This window comes from Dendropsophus ebraccatus, chromosome 12, assembly GCF_027789765.1.
Source record: "Dendropsophus ebraccatus isolate aDenEbr1 chromosome 12, aDenEbr1.pat, whole genome shotgun sequence".
NCBI classification, from domain to species: domain Eukaryota; kingdom Metazoa; phylum Chordata; class Amphibia; order Anura; family Hylidae; genus Dendropsophus; species Dendropsophus ebraccatus.
In genome coordinates this window covers 85,736,494-85,751,406 of record NC_091465.1, presented here as the reverse complement: position 1 = coordinate 85,751,406, position 14,913 = coordinate 85,736,494, and the positions used below count along the sequence as shown (strand labels likewise).

The 14,913-nt window shown below is 42.1% G+C and overlaps 1 protein-coding gene across 1 annotated transcript in view; it reads right to left on the bottom strand.

The window, feature by feature from the left end:
• Nucleotides 1-14,913, bottom strand: part of LOC138768897 (tyrosine-protein kinase STYK1-like) — a 28,448-nt gene that overhangs the window by 9,942 nt on the left and 3,593 nt on the right. Inside the window, exons 2-5 of the mRNA XM_069946931.1 lie at nucleotides 13,199-13,273; nucleotides 12,587-12,727; nucleotides 387-602; nucleotides 124-305 (exon numbers count right to left, since the gene is read on the bottom strand). Coding sequence (XP_069803032.1) covers nucleotides 124-305; nucleotides 387-602; nucleotides 12,587-12,727; nucleotides 13,199-13,250 — 591 coding nt within the window. The 5' untranslated portion in view covers nucleotides 13,251-13,273. The remainder of the gene's footprint in view (nucleotides 1-123; nucleotides 306-386; nucleotides 603-12,586; nucleotides 12,728-13,198; nucleotides 13,274-14,913) is intronic.

Sequence of the window (14,913 nt, the reverse complement as noted above, 5' to 3'; positions counted from 1 at the left end):
ACACCGGTCACACGCCTCCGCCACATCCAGATTGTGGAGAGATCAGTCTCCCTCTGGGCACAGGGGAGGGAGAGATGTACGGACTGTAGGTATATACTATATCTGCCTGTTCACGCACAGTACCTGGTGTGAGTTCCTGAGGAAGGCCAGCAGATTTCCATAGGACATGGCCTTCATGATGAGACTCGGGGGTCTCCTCTCAGTCTGACACCACAGCATCTTTACCAGACTGTCGTGGTTACAGACCTGCGCATGAAACTTCATGAGGTCGATGAAATCCTGCACCTCTCCGGGGCTGCAATGCTCTGCAGAGGACACACAAGAAGACATGTCAGCCGAAGAGCCTCTCCTTATTGTGGGTCATTCCCCAGCCGCGCTCAACTTACCAGACAGCTCCTTCAGGACCACATGCTGGACTTCCTCAGTGCCCGAACGGCACAGAACTGCCCGACTAATGGGGCCAAAGTGGCCATTACACACAACCTCCCGGTGCTCCACTGTCCACTCTATGGGCAGCTGCCTCTTCTCCACGATGGGATCAAGGATCTCCAGTGAATTCTCATAGATCCCAGCAGCATTCACTGCCCAATCCAGATGTGGGTCTAGTAAAGGAAAGACAATACTGTAGAAACCAATAACTTAACCCATCACTTCCTTCAGCTGTGCAATAGAATACATATAATGTATTCTGCAGAGAATTCTCCCACTGTACAAGAAGAGTTCTCTCTCTGCAGCCCTATAGTTGCTGCGGTCGTGGATTTATAGAGTTAACTGTCAGCACCAGAGTGTGGCTCCAGTGCTGATGCAGTGTCCCAGAACAGAGTATTTCTCCATAGCTTTGTGTCTACACCTTTATTATAGTCAGTTCTGTTCTGGAAACATAGTCCCACTGCAAACTGTTAAATTATGTCACCCTTCTCAGTATTCAGGTCTGCTATTCCATGTATTTCTCATGCATATTCATTTCTCAGTGCCTAATGGTGTGATGATGCAATGGCTTGGTGAGTCACGTGACTGCCCCTGCTGCCATGGTAACCCCAATAGCCATCGAGCTTTGGCTGGGGATACCATGTGACTTCCTGTCCTACCTCAGTACTGTTTTCTACCTTCAAGGGGACAGGTTGTGTGTGTGAGTCCTGTCTTCTACCTTCTAGAGGACAGGGTGTGTGTGTGTCCTCTCTCCACTGCCAGGAGAGAGGCATGTGTACTCTGCTGCTCCAGCGTTACCAGAGGTGTTCTGATCCAGTCGGGACCTGGTTTCCTATCCTCAAGTCCTTCAAGATCCTCATCTCCACCAAAGATCTGGGTGCTGTCTTCATTCACTACTCTCATCATCTCTCTCATCATCAATAGCAAGTATTCGTCTCAACTCCATTCCGCCCAGTATCATAACTCCAGTACTACTACTCTTATCATTCAGTTTCCTTATTCCAAGTAACGCTACTCTCACAGCCTATTGCAGCATCACCCATTACTCTGCCTTATCCAAGTCTGCCTTATTCCCGGTTGCATCAGGAGAGACTGTTGCTACTAGTTACCACCGTTTTAATAAATATACAACTACCGTTGTTTCTGAACCTTGGCATTGGTTTAATTATTGGTGCCTTGACTAAGGACAACGAAGAATTGCTCGGCCTCCGCATGGTCAGGTCCCCGCTGGTTAGCTGCTATCCCTTGTGCCAAAACCATGACATGCAGTAGACAGAAGAAAAAAGTATCTGGGTAGGTATCCTGGCGCTGCCAAAAAATCCTTCACAACGAGTAGAGTATAAAACATAAAATGGTTGATTTATTGGATAAAATCAGTAAAAATGTACATAAAATAAGCAATTAGGCGTTTCGGGAGTTGCATCTCCCTTCATCAGATTGCATGTATGCCATGTGCCAAACAGCTTGTTTATATGAGCTGAAAAAAGGCGCCAATCCCGCCTAGGGGCGTTTGGCACATGGCATACATGCAATCTGATGAAGGGAGATGCAACTCCCGAAACGCCTAATTGCTTATTTTATGTACATTTTTACTGATTTTATCCAATAAATCAGCCATTTTATGTTTTATACTCTACTCGTTGTGAAGGATTTTTTGGCAGCGCCAGGATACCTACCCAGGTACTTTTTTCTTCTGTCTACTGCATGAAACCACGGGTCCTGACACTGGGAGAGTCCCGTTTCCTGGATCCTTCGGCCGGCAGCCATCATCCGACGCTACAAGATACCCCATAGTGGGGTGATACGCACAAAGCCCAAGGGGCTAAAAGGTGAGAGTCCACCTATACTTTTAATTCATTCATTTTCATGTAACAGGATTACACGAGGCGCCATCCTCCCGGCTCCTTTTTTTCCCTCTTGTCTTAAAACCGTGACATAACATCAGGCAAGTGGCTACCCGGGTTCCTACCCAGTACTACCACCTACTACAACCCTCAGCGGAGTGGCCCGGTGCACTGATAGTTGTGGCGGGCCCCGACTATCACTGAAAGCCAGGACCCACAACGGATGACACAGGCACAGCTTCTCTGTGCCTTTGCATCTAGAGGAAGCTAATTACCAGGGAAGAATGGGGGGGCATACTCGGGGGGGGGGGGGGGGGGAAGGGGCATACTCAGGGGGGTCCCAGTGGCTGGTGGAGATGCTTCCCGCAAGACTCCACTATGGGTGCTGTTCCTGGTTGCTATCTATGGCTATCCTTCTTCCTTCTCCCAGCTCAGCCATGCCTCCTCCTTTCACCTTCCACCATTTCTCATACTGCTCGAGCGCTCCCTCCTCCTGCATCATGGCCCTGTCAGCGCTGTCAGGTAGCAATTTTAAAGTTTAAGTCCTGCTTCTGGTCTTTTTATGGGGGTCTTCAGCTACAAAATTTGCATAAAAAAGTGGTCTGTGGTCGGATCGGTGGAGAAGAGGGTCTTCTTAAAGAGAGGCATTGTCCATACGAAATAATGGTTAGAAAAATTGGTCGCAAAAAAAAAAGGTCTGAAAGGGGGTGGTCTTCTCAAAGAAGTGGTCCACTTGGGAGGTTTCACTATATATAAACTCTAGTGTGCGCAGTAAAGTATATATCCACTCTAGGGCGCTTAGTACAGTATATGTGGTGTCCAACTGCCAGTGTTTCTCTTATGCACCTGGCCAAGTTCTCAGGTTAACCCCTCGCCTCTTCAGCCTGTTTTGGGCTTAATGCCCAGGGCCTATTTTTCAAATCTGACCTGTCTCTCTTTATGTAGTGATAACTCTGTGATGCTTTTAACTATCGCGGTTATTCTGAGATTGTTTTTTCGTGACATATTCCTCTTTATGTTTGTGGTATACTTTGGTTGATACACTCAGTAGTTTTTTGTAAAAAAACACAACATTTGCCAAAAATGTGAAAAATGTATGTTTCTTTCTCTTCAAAACTCTTTTCCTAAGAAAGATAGTCATGCCACATGAACAAATTATTACTGCAACATCTACAACATGTCTATTTTATAGTGATGTCATTTGGTGAACGTCCTTTTACAATGTTAGGATGTTAGAGGGCTTCGAAATTTTGCAGAGATTTTTTTCAAATTTTCAGGAAAATTTCAAATTTTCAGGAAAATTTCAAATTCAGATTTTATTAGGGACCAGTTCAGTTCTGAAGTGGATTTGGATTACCCCTATAAATCTCTTCACTGTAAAAACTACACCCCTTAAAGTATTCAAAGTAGCATTTCATAAGTGTATTAACCCTTTAGGTTTTTTTTACAGAAATTTAAGCAAGTTGGAAATTTAACATTTTAAATTTTTTGGTAGATATTCTTTTTTAATCCATTTTTTCCTCTAACACAGCAAATACTAACTGAGAAATGGAACTTAATATTTATTCCCCTTATTCCAATGTTTCTAGAAATCCCCCATATGTGGCCGCAGTGCATCACCTGACTCAACGACAGGCCGCAGACATGACAGAAGCCTTGTGTATTTTTGGGGTCTTTTTTTATTTCAGGTTTTTTATAGTCATTATACCATGTCACAGAGGCCTTGCGGTGCCAAAATATTTGTGTAAGACAAGTTGACGTTTCCATCGGTACCATTCTGGGGGACATGTGACACCCTGATCATTTTTTTATAAATTTTTTATAAGGTGGTACGAATAAAAAACACAATTTAGCAGCTGTTTTTTTTTTTTACCATTTTTTTGTACTCCTACACTATACTTTACATATGACATGTTATTGTTATTCGTCAGGTCGGTACAATTACAGTGATATCCATTCTATATAGCTTTTTTTTTTTTTTTTTTTTTTTTTTTTTTTTAAACCTTGCTTTTATTGAAATTTTTCAGCAGCATCAAAAGGGATAGTAATATAGGAGTACGATCCAATGAGCATATTGTCAACGAATAACAAAACAAAAATATGATAGCACGTTACTTTTTTTTCTCATAAAGATAAAGAATATTATAAAGGATCATTTAACATGACAACTTAGGGTACCAACATCACACCTGTGTTGGACTAGCACTGGCGTCACAACAACTAACATCTCTGGCCGAGTACCACATATATATCCCCCCTTGAGCTCTTATTACATTATATATTCACCCTAGGGTTCAAAGTTTAGGATATATTTACTCTAGAGCACGCAACAAACCATAAATCCACTCTAGACCATTCAGAACAGCAAACATCCACTCTAGAAAGCACAGAACTGTATATATATCTATAGCTCCCCAGAGCACTCAGTACCGTATATATCCACTCTAGATTGCCCAGTGCAGTATATACTCACTCTAGAATGCTCAGTACAGTATATATACTCTAAAGTGCATATATATATCCACTGTTGAGCACTCAGTAAAGTATACATCCACTCCAAAGCATTTAGACAAGTAAACTACACTTTTGATAGCTTAGCATAAGGGCCATTCCATCCAAACTGGACCTTTTTCGTAACACCCGTAACACCTAGTTAAACTTTTTTTTTTAACAGCTAATTAAAAAAATGCAATTTAACCACAAAAGTTATAAATATACATTAAGACTCTTAATGTATATTTATAACTTTGGTGTTTGAATTGCAGTTTTACTAGGTTTAACTAGGTGTTACGGGTGTTACGAAAAGGTTCAGTTTGGATGGAATGGCCCATAATATACATACACTCTAGAGCAGTGCTTCTCAGTTCCAGTCCTCAGGTCCCACCGGATCATATTTTGAGGATTTCCTTAGTATTTTACAGGTGATATAATTATACTCAGTGCATCAGGTATTATCACAGGTTATATAATTATACTCAGTGCATCAGGTATTATTACAGGTGATATAATTATACTCAATGCATCAGGTATTATCACAGGTGATATAATTATACTCAGTGCATCAGGTATTATCACAGGTGATATAATTATACCCAGTGCATCAGGTATTATCACAGGTGATATAATTATACTCAATGCATCAGGTATTATCACAGGTGATATAATTATACTCAGTGCATCAGGTATTATCACAGGTGATATAATTATACTCAGTGCATCAGGTATTATCACAGATTATATAATTATACTCAGTGCATCAGGTGTTATCACAGGTGATATAAATATACTCAGTGCATCAGGTATTATCACAGGTGATATAAATATACTCAGTGCATCAGGTATTATCACAGATTATATAATTATACTCAGTGCATCAGGTGTTATCACAGGTGATATAAATATACTCAGTGCATCAGGTATTATCACAGGTGATATAATTATACTCAGTGCATCAGGTGTTATCACAGGTGATATAAATATACTCAGTGCATCAGGTATTATCACAGGTGATATATGTTAGGAATGTGACTTTGCGCTCCTCAGTCCATGTCGGGCGGCCAAGGAAGCGCTGAGTTTATGTCTGCTGTTGCACTGGTTTTGTGTCTGAATTGTGTTTCACTTCTCAGCCACACCTGCCTGGTCTGTCAGACTTCTGGCAGTGTAGGGGTTACTGCACTGCTAGGTCTGTTCAGCTGAACTTGATGCTGGGATCTGGGCTGCTCCAATCAGCTGCTGGACCTGGTCTTTTTTCCTGGATAAAAAGCAGTCAGATCCTCTGTTCCCTGCTGGTTATTAGTTGTTACTAGTCCCAGCTCCCCTGCTCCTTTCCCAGCGTTCCCTGTCCTAATCCCCTTGCTATTGCTCTGCCCGTGTTCTGACCTCTTGCTTGACTTTTGACTATCCGCTCTCCTTCTGATTTTGTACTGCGTTGTCTGTTTGGTTTTGACCCTGCTAGTTGACTATCCTCCATTGTGTTTTGTTTGTCTGTCTACGTTTTGTGTATCCACCTACGCAGTGTAGGGACCGACTCCGTGGTTGTCCGCGACCGTTTAGGGTCGACTGAGGCAAGTAGGCAGGTGACAGTGGGTGGGTTCAGATCTAGGGCCCACTGTCTTTTGTCTTGTCTACGCCTGCCAGTCCTGACAGAATAACCAGCCATACCATTTGGGATTTTTTTTTCCCATGGATCCAATGAATGCAACTACGACATAGGCAACCGGGAGCTCCTTGCCATAAAATGGGCATTTGATGAATGGAGACATTTTCTAGAGGGGGCTAAGCACAAAATCAAGGTCCTAACTGATCACAAAAATCTGGTGTATCTAGACAAGGCTAAGCGTCTTACTCCTCGCCAGGCTAGATGGGCTCTCTTCTTCACACGTTTTGATTTTGAAATAACTTTCAGACCTGGTTCCAAAAACGTAAGAGCTGACGCCTTGTCCCGTAGCTTTGAGACCAGCAATGTCCCTAGTGGGGAATCAGGGACTATTTTAGCTCCCGGGGTTGTGGTAGCCATTCTACAGCCCGATCTTGCTGCCCAAGTGGTAGAGTCTCAGTCCCTGGCCCCTAAGAACACCCCTGAGAATAAGCTCTTTGTTCCTCCTAACCTTCGTTTAAGAGTACTGGAGGAGACACATTGCTCAGTGTTGGCAGGTCATCCGGGCATAGCTGGCACTCAGTATCTGTTATCACGACATTATTGGTGGCCCTCGTGGGCTCGTGATACTAAGTTGTTTGTAGAAGCCTGTGAGACCTGTGCCAGGTCCAAGGTACCTCGCAGACTCCCCGAGGGTCTGCTTCAACCCTTACCACTGCCTGCGAGACCTTGGACTCATGTCTCTATGGATTTCATCACCGATTTGCCCCCTTCCAGGGGGAAAACGGTGATTTGGGTCGTCATTGACAGATTTTCCAAGATGTGTCACCTCATTCCTCTTAGTAAACTCCCTAACGCTCGTACCCTAGCTTCCCTGTTTATTAACCATATCTTGCGTCTGCATGGGGTCCCTGAAAATATTGTATCCGATAGGGGCGTACAATTCGTATCGAAATTCTGGAAGGAATTCTGTGGTCGCTTAGGTATAACTTTGTCTTTTTCCTCCGCCTTTCATCCGCAATCCAATGGTCAAACCGAGAGGGTCAACCAATCACTGGAACAATTTTTAAGATGTTTTGTTGCAGGGTCACAAGACAAGTGGAAAGAGTACTTGCCTCTAGCTGAGTTTGCACTTAATAACCGAGAAAGTCAATCCCTCAAGATGTCGCCATTCTTTTGTAATTTTGGGTTTAATCCTAGATGTTCTTCAGTACATGCTGCCGAATCTGTTAACCCTTCTGCTGAAAAAATCTACAATAAACTGTGCACAGTTTGGGCCCAGGCTCTTCAGAACCTGGTTAAAGCCCAAGAAAGTTTTAAAAAACAATCTGATAAAAAACGTATATCTGGCCCAGAATATATGGTGGGGGATAAGGTATGGCTCTCCACTAGAAACTTAAGGTTAAAAGCCCCGTCTGGTAAACTTTCTCCAAAATACATTGGTCCTTATGTAATTATGAAAATCATTAACCCTGTGTCTTATCAGTTACAATTACCTAAGAGTTGGAAAATACATGATGTCTTTCATAAATCACTGTTAAAGAAATATGTTAACCCTGTGTTGCCGTCTACTTCCCCTGCTCCCTTGGTCGTCCAAGGTGAACTGGAATACGAGGTGGAGAGAATTCTGGATTCTCGTTGGGTCCAGAGTTCTCTACAATATCTTGTACACTGGAAGGGATTTGGTCCGGAAGAACGGACTTGGGTGGCGAGCAAAGACATGCATGCACCTCGTCTGGTTAGACAATACCACATGCGTAACCCTTCCAGGCCGGGTCCTTTGGGTGAGGGTCCTGAGGCCCCTCATAAGAGGGGGGGTACTGTTAGGAATGTGACTTTGCGCTCCTCAGTCCATGTCGGGCGGCCAAGGAAGCGCTGAGTTTATGTCTGCTGTTGCACTGGTTTTGTGTCTGAATTGTGTTTCACTTCTCAGCCACACCTGCCTGGTCTGTCAGACTTCTGGCAGTGTAGGGGTTACTGCACTGCTAGGTCTGTTCAGCTGAACTTGATGCTGGGATCTGGGCTGCTCCAATCAGCTGCTGGACCTGGTCTTTTTTCCTGGATAAAAAGCAGTCAGATCCTCTGTTCCCTGCTGGTTATTAGTTGTTACTAGTCCCAGCTCCCCTGCTCCTTTCCCAGCGTTCCCTGTCCTAATCCCCTTGCTATTGCTCTGCCCGTGTTCTGACCTCTTGCTTGACTTTTGACTATCCGCTCTCCTTCTGATTTTGTACTGCGTTGTCTGTTTGGTTTTGACCCTGCTAGTTGACTATCCTCCATTGTGTTTTGTTTGTCTGTCTACGTTTTGTGTATCCACCTACGCAGTGTAGGGACCGACTCCGTGGTTGTCCGCGACCGTTTAGGGTCGACTGAGGCAAGTAGGCAGGTGACAGTGGGTGGGTTCAGATCTAGGGCCCACTGTCTTTTGTCTTGTCTACGCCTGCCAGTCCTGACAATATAATTATACTCAGTGCATCAGGTATTATCACAGGTGTTCTTTGTATGGGATATCCTCAAGACATGACCTGTTGGTGAGGCCTGAGGACTAGAATTGAGAAGCACTAATCTAGAGGACTCATTATAGTATAAAGACCTTTAGATTGCTCCATTTAGTACATATCCATTCAAAATCACATACAATTGTATATACCCACTATGTTCCCACGGTGTACATCCACTCTAGAGCTCCTAGCCCAGTAAAAATCCATTTTAGGGCTCTCAGTACAGTAAATATAACTATAGAAAGCTCAGTACAGTATACAGTGGTGTCTTGGATTACGAGTATAATTCGTTCCGGGACCATGCTTGTAATCCAAATCACTCTTTAACCAAAGCAAATTTTCCCATAAGAAATCACTGATATGCCGACAATTGGTTCCACACCCCCAAAATAATGATTTTTAAAATTCTGAATAACATGTGAAACAGATGAAACAAACATTCAGAAACAGCAGAATATGTGATATTATAAGTTACTGTACAGTATAGCAATCAGCATGTGGAGTATAATGTATAGTAACTGTATAACCCTGATAACACAGCAGCTGGATATGTGATATATAAGTTACTGTACAGTGTAGCAGCATGTGGTGTATAATGTATAGTAACTGTATAACCCTGATAACACAGCAGCAGCTGGATATGTGATATATAAGTTACTGTACAGTATAGCAGCATGTGGTATATAATGTATAGTAACTGTATAACCCTGATAACACAGCAGCTGGATATGTGATATATAAGTTACTGTACAGTATAGCAGCATGTGGTATATAATGTATAGTAACTGTGTAACCCTGATAACACAGCAGCTGGATATGTGATATATAAGTTACTATACAGTATAGCAATCAGCATGTGGTGTATAATGTATAGTAACTGTATAACCCTGATAACACAGCAGCAGCTGGATATGTGATATATAAGTTACTGTACAGTATAGCAGCATGTGGTGTATAATGTTTAGTAACTGTATAACCCTGATAACACAGCAGCAGCTAGATATGTGATATATAAGTTACTGTACAGTATAGCAATCAGCATGTGGTGTATAATGTATAGTAACTGTATAACCCTGATAACACAGCAGCTGGATATGTGATATATAAGTTACTGTACAGTATAACAATCAGCATGTGGTATATAATGTATAGTAACTGTATAACCCTGATAACACTGCAGAAGCTGGATATGTGATATATAAGTTACTGTACAGTATAGCAATCAGCATGTGGTATATAATGTATAGTAACTGTATAACCCTGATAACACAGCAGCTGGATATGTGATATATAAGTTACTGTACAGTATAGCAATCAGCATGTGGTATATAATGTATAGTAACTGTATAACCCTGATAACACAGCAGCAGTTTGTAGATACAGGATGGAACTGCAGATCCCCATAATGCAATAGTGTAGTACAACAGGCTAGAATAGAGAAGCAAGGCTGCTGCCAGAGGTCTGTGTAGTCACATGACAGCAATGGGGAAGGGGTGTGTGTTCAGCCTGGACCAATCAGGAAGTGAAAATCACAGAGCTGTGCAGGAGGACAGTGACAGCAACTTCATATACAGTAGTTTGAATGGCTGAGTGTAAGTGCAGGCATATTATAGCAGCAGTGTGTATAGCTGAGTGTAGGGGCAAGCACATTATAGCAGCAGTGTGTATAGCTGAGTGTAAGTGCAGGCACATTATAGCAGCAGTGTGTATAGCTGAGTGTAAGTGCAGGCAGATTTTAGCGGCAGTGTATAGCTGAAAGTAAGTGCAGGCAGATTATAGCAGCCCTCTGTCTGGGGAGAGAGGGGTTACAGCTATAAAGATATTACCTCCACAGTCCTGTCTCCTGATGTAAACCCCAGCCTGAAGTGGATCTGCTATGATTTGGAAGGTGAGGGAGACTTCCTGGGTCAGAGTACAGGCCATAGCCTTCCCCCACTCCTACCCAGTACAGAGAGCTCTTAAACTAAAGCAATGCTCTTAAACCAAGCTACAATTTTGAAAAACTGTGATTTCTTTTTGCAAAACGCTCTTAATTCAAGTTACTCTTAAACCAAGGCACCACTGTGTATAACTATAGAGTGTTCAGTACAGTATATATAGCTATAGGGTGCTCAGTACTGTATACATCCACTCTAGAGTTCTCAGTACAGTATATATAACTATAGAGTTCTCAGTACAGTATAACTAGAGTTCTCAGTACAGTATATATAACTATAGAGTTCTCAGTACAGTATAACTAGAGTTCTCAGTACAGTATATATAACTATAGAGTTCTCAGTACAGTACATATAACTGTAGAGTTCTCAGTACATTATATATAACTATAGAGTGCTCAGTACAGTATATATAACTATAGAGTGCTCAGTACAGTATATATAACTATTGAGTGCTCAGTACAGTATATATAATATATAACTATACAGTACTCAGTACAGTTTATATAACTATAGAGTTCTCAGTACAGTTTATATAACTATACAGTGCTCAGTACAGTATACTGTATATAACTATTGAGTGCTCAGTACAGTATATATAATATATAACTATAGAGTGCTCAGTACAGTATATATAACTATAGAGTTCTCAGTACAGTATAACTAGAGTTCTCAGTACAGTATATATAACTATAGAGTTCTCAGTACAGTACATATAACTGTAGAGTTCTCAGTACATTATATATAACTATACAGTGCTCAGTACAGTATATATAATATATAACTATACAGTACTCAGTACAGTATATATAACTATAGAGTTCTCAGTACAGTTTATATAACTATACAGTGCTCAGTACAGTATACTGTATATAACTATTGAGTGCTCAGTACAGTATATATAACTATAGAGTGCTCAGTACAGTATATATAACTATTGAGTGCTCAGTACAGTATATATAATATATAACTATACAGTACTCAGTACAGTATATATAACTATAGAGTTCTCAGTACAGTTTATATAACTATACAGTGCTCAGTACAGTATACTGTATATAACTATTGAGTGCTCAGTACAGTATATATAATATATAACTATAGAGTGCTCAGTACAGTATATATAACTATAGAGTTCTCAGTACAGTATAACTAGAGTTCTCAGTACAGTATATATAACTATAGAGTTCTCAGTACAGTACATATAACTGTAGAGTTCTCAGTACATTATATATAACTATACAGTGCTCAGTACAGTATATATAACTATAGAGTGCTCAGTACAGTATATATAACTATTGAGTGCTCAGTACAGTATATATAATATATAACTATACAGTACTCAGTACAGTATATATAACTATAGAGTTCTCAGTACAGTTTATATAACTATACAGTGCTCAGTACAGTATACTGTATATAACTATTGAGTGCTCAGTACAGTATATATAATATATAACTATAGAGTGCTCAGTACAGTATATATAACTATAGAGTGCTCAGTACAGTATATATAACTATTGAGTGCTCAGTACAGTATATATAATATATAACTATACAGTACTCAGTACAGTATATATAACTATAGAGTTCTCAGTACAGTTTATATAACTATACAGTGCTCAGTACAGTATATATAATATATAACTATACAGTACTCAGTACAGTATATATAACTATAGAGTGCTCAGTACAGTATATATAACTATAGAGTGCTCAGTCCAGTATATATAACTATAGTGCTCAGTACAGTATACATCTTGGTATTACACTGAAGGTTTTTACCTGTTGTTTTGTCTTTGTCTTTCTTTCCTTTGTCCCTCTTCCTGCGGACTGACCTCCATAAGATGATGGAGACCACTATGAGCGTGGTGCCTGACAGCAGTGCCGGGATGATGATGACCGAGTTCTGCCAGCCGTTCTCATCTGGAGATAAGATCACACAGTGTGTCACTATAGCTCAGTCAGATAGTGGGGTACACACTCCAGTATCTCCCCCATAAAGAAACCACACCTCCAATCCACTTGATCCAAACACAGGTGAGTAGGCGCAGGTCGTCCACCACAAGGGCCAGATGATGTGGAATATAAAATGTAATTAGCAAAACAATAAAATAAATAAAAGGTTAAAAGCACACCGCGTTTCCAAGCCAAAGCTGCCTCTTCTTCAGGTGCATCCCCACTATTTCTTCACCTGAGGAAGAGGCCGGTCCAGCCTGTGCTTTTACCCTTTTATGAATTTTATTGTTTTGCTAATTACATTTTATATTCCACATCATCTGGTCCTTGTGGTGGATGACCTCCGTCTACTCACCTGTGTTCAGATCAAGAGGATTGGAGGGTGGTGGCTATTTCTCTTCATCGTGGGTTCACAGGAGGGCTGCGGGATGCACTTACTACGGTGGAAATCCTCAGATGAATTCATCGTCATCTGCTGGGGCTCGTCCATGTGTCAGCGATGTCCGTCAGTCACTGCGAGGGAAGAAGGACAGACTGATTAGTATTGGAAACTCCTGGTAATAGAGTTATAGAATGGTCTGAATAATACAATCCACTATGAGCACTCTGCAGTCATGTGACTCCCCATGCAGAGCTCCTCCCCTGAGGAGCAGCTTTACCCTCAAGCCCCGCCCCCATAAATACTGCACTTTTCTGTACAGCAGAAGTAATGCTTAGACATAGAAGCAGGAAATGTATGAGGCTTAACATGGTGACACTGTACATTCTGTTTGATCAAATTGTTTGCTAAGATTCTCCTTTTTTAATCTCTATAGAGCAGGTTTTGGGTACGCCGGGGGGAGTATGTACGGTGGCTGCTGTATGAGGCTTACTAGTTGTGACTCCATAAACCCCAATATAGATTTAGAACACAGCAGGGAGCACTACGGAGCTCTACTGTGAACTGCAAGTATGACCTATAAAGGGCCAGTGACCTTCACAGACAAGAAATGGACGATAACAGGGACCAATCCATCCACAGAGAGACGGCAGGCTGCAGGTTCACTGTTCCTTTAAGCAGAGCTGGGTGTGTTTCACGCTCAAGTTATTACAGATAAGAAGATAAAAAGAAGGATCAGATAAGGAGACGTGTTTGGTCAGGATGATGCAGAAGTCTGGAGATCTCCGAGTCTCTGCTCCCAAATCTGCAAATCCTCAATGTACATAAAATGGCAGATTATGATGAGGGTGGTGCTCATGGCTCCTCAGTGGGATGCTATTGATTGTAATGGTGGCTCCTCAGGGTGATGCTATTGATTGTAATGGTGGCTGCTCAGGTGGATGCTATTGATATTAATGGTGGCTCCTCAGGGTGATGCTATTGATTGTAATGGTGGCTGCTCAGGGGGATGCTTTTGATTGTAATGGTGGCTGCTCAGGGGGATGCTGATGATGGTTCTGCAGGATGGCAATGCACATGATGGTGGAGATTGCCCCTCAGGGTGGTGATAGGTTCCTTATATTTGTAATGGTGTTGGTGATTGTTCTACAGGGTTGTGATGATAATGGTGGCATAGCTATTTAAGATGATGGTAGTAGTGATCTCTCCTCAGGGTGGTGAAGATGATTGTGGTGATAGTTGCTCAGGGTGAGGATGACAACAGTGGCGCTGATGGCTCCTTGGGGTGGTAATGATGGTTGTGATAGCTCCTCAGGATGGTGATAATGGTTGTGATGGCTCCTCAGGGTGGTGATGATGGTTGTGATAGCTCCTCGTGGTAGTGATGATGGTTGTGATGGCTCCTCGGGGTGGTAATGATGGTTGTGATGGCTCCTCGGGGAAGTGATGATGGTTGTGATTGCTTTTCAGAGTGGTGATGATGGTTGTGATGGCTCCTCGGTTGTTAATGATGGTTGTGATGGCTTCTCGGGGAAGTGATGATGGTTGTGATTGCTCCTCAGAGTGGTGATGATGGTTGTGATGGCTCCTTGGGGTGATGATGATGGTTGTGATGGCTCCGCAGAGTGGTGATGATGGTTGTGATGGCTCCTCGGGGTGGTGATGATGGTTGTGATGGCTCCTCAGGATGGTGATGATGGCATCTCAGGGTGGTGATGATGGTTGTGATGGCTGCTCAGAGTGGTGATGAGGGTTGTGATGGCTCCTCAGGGTG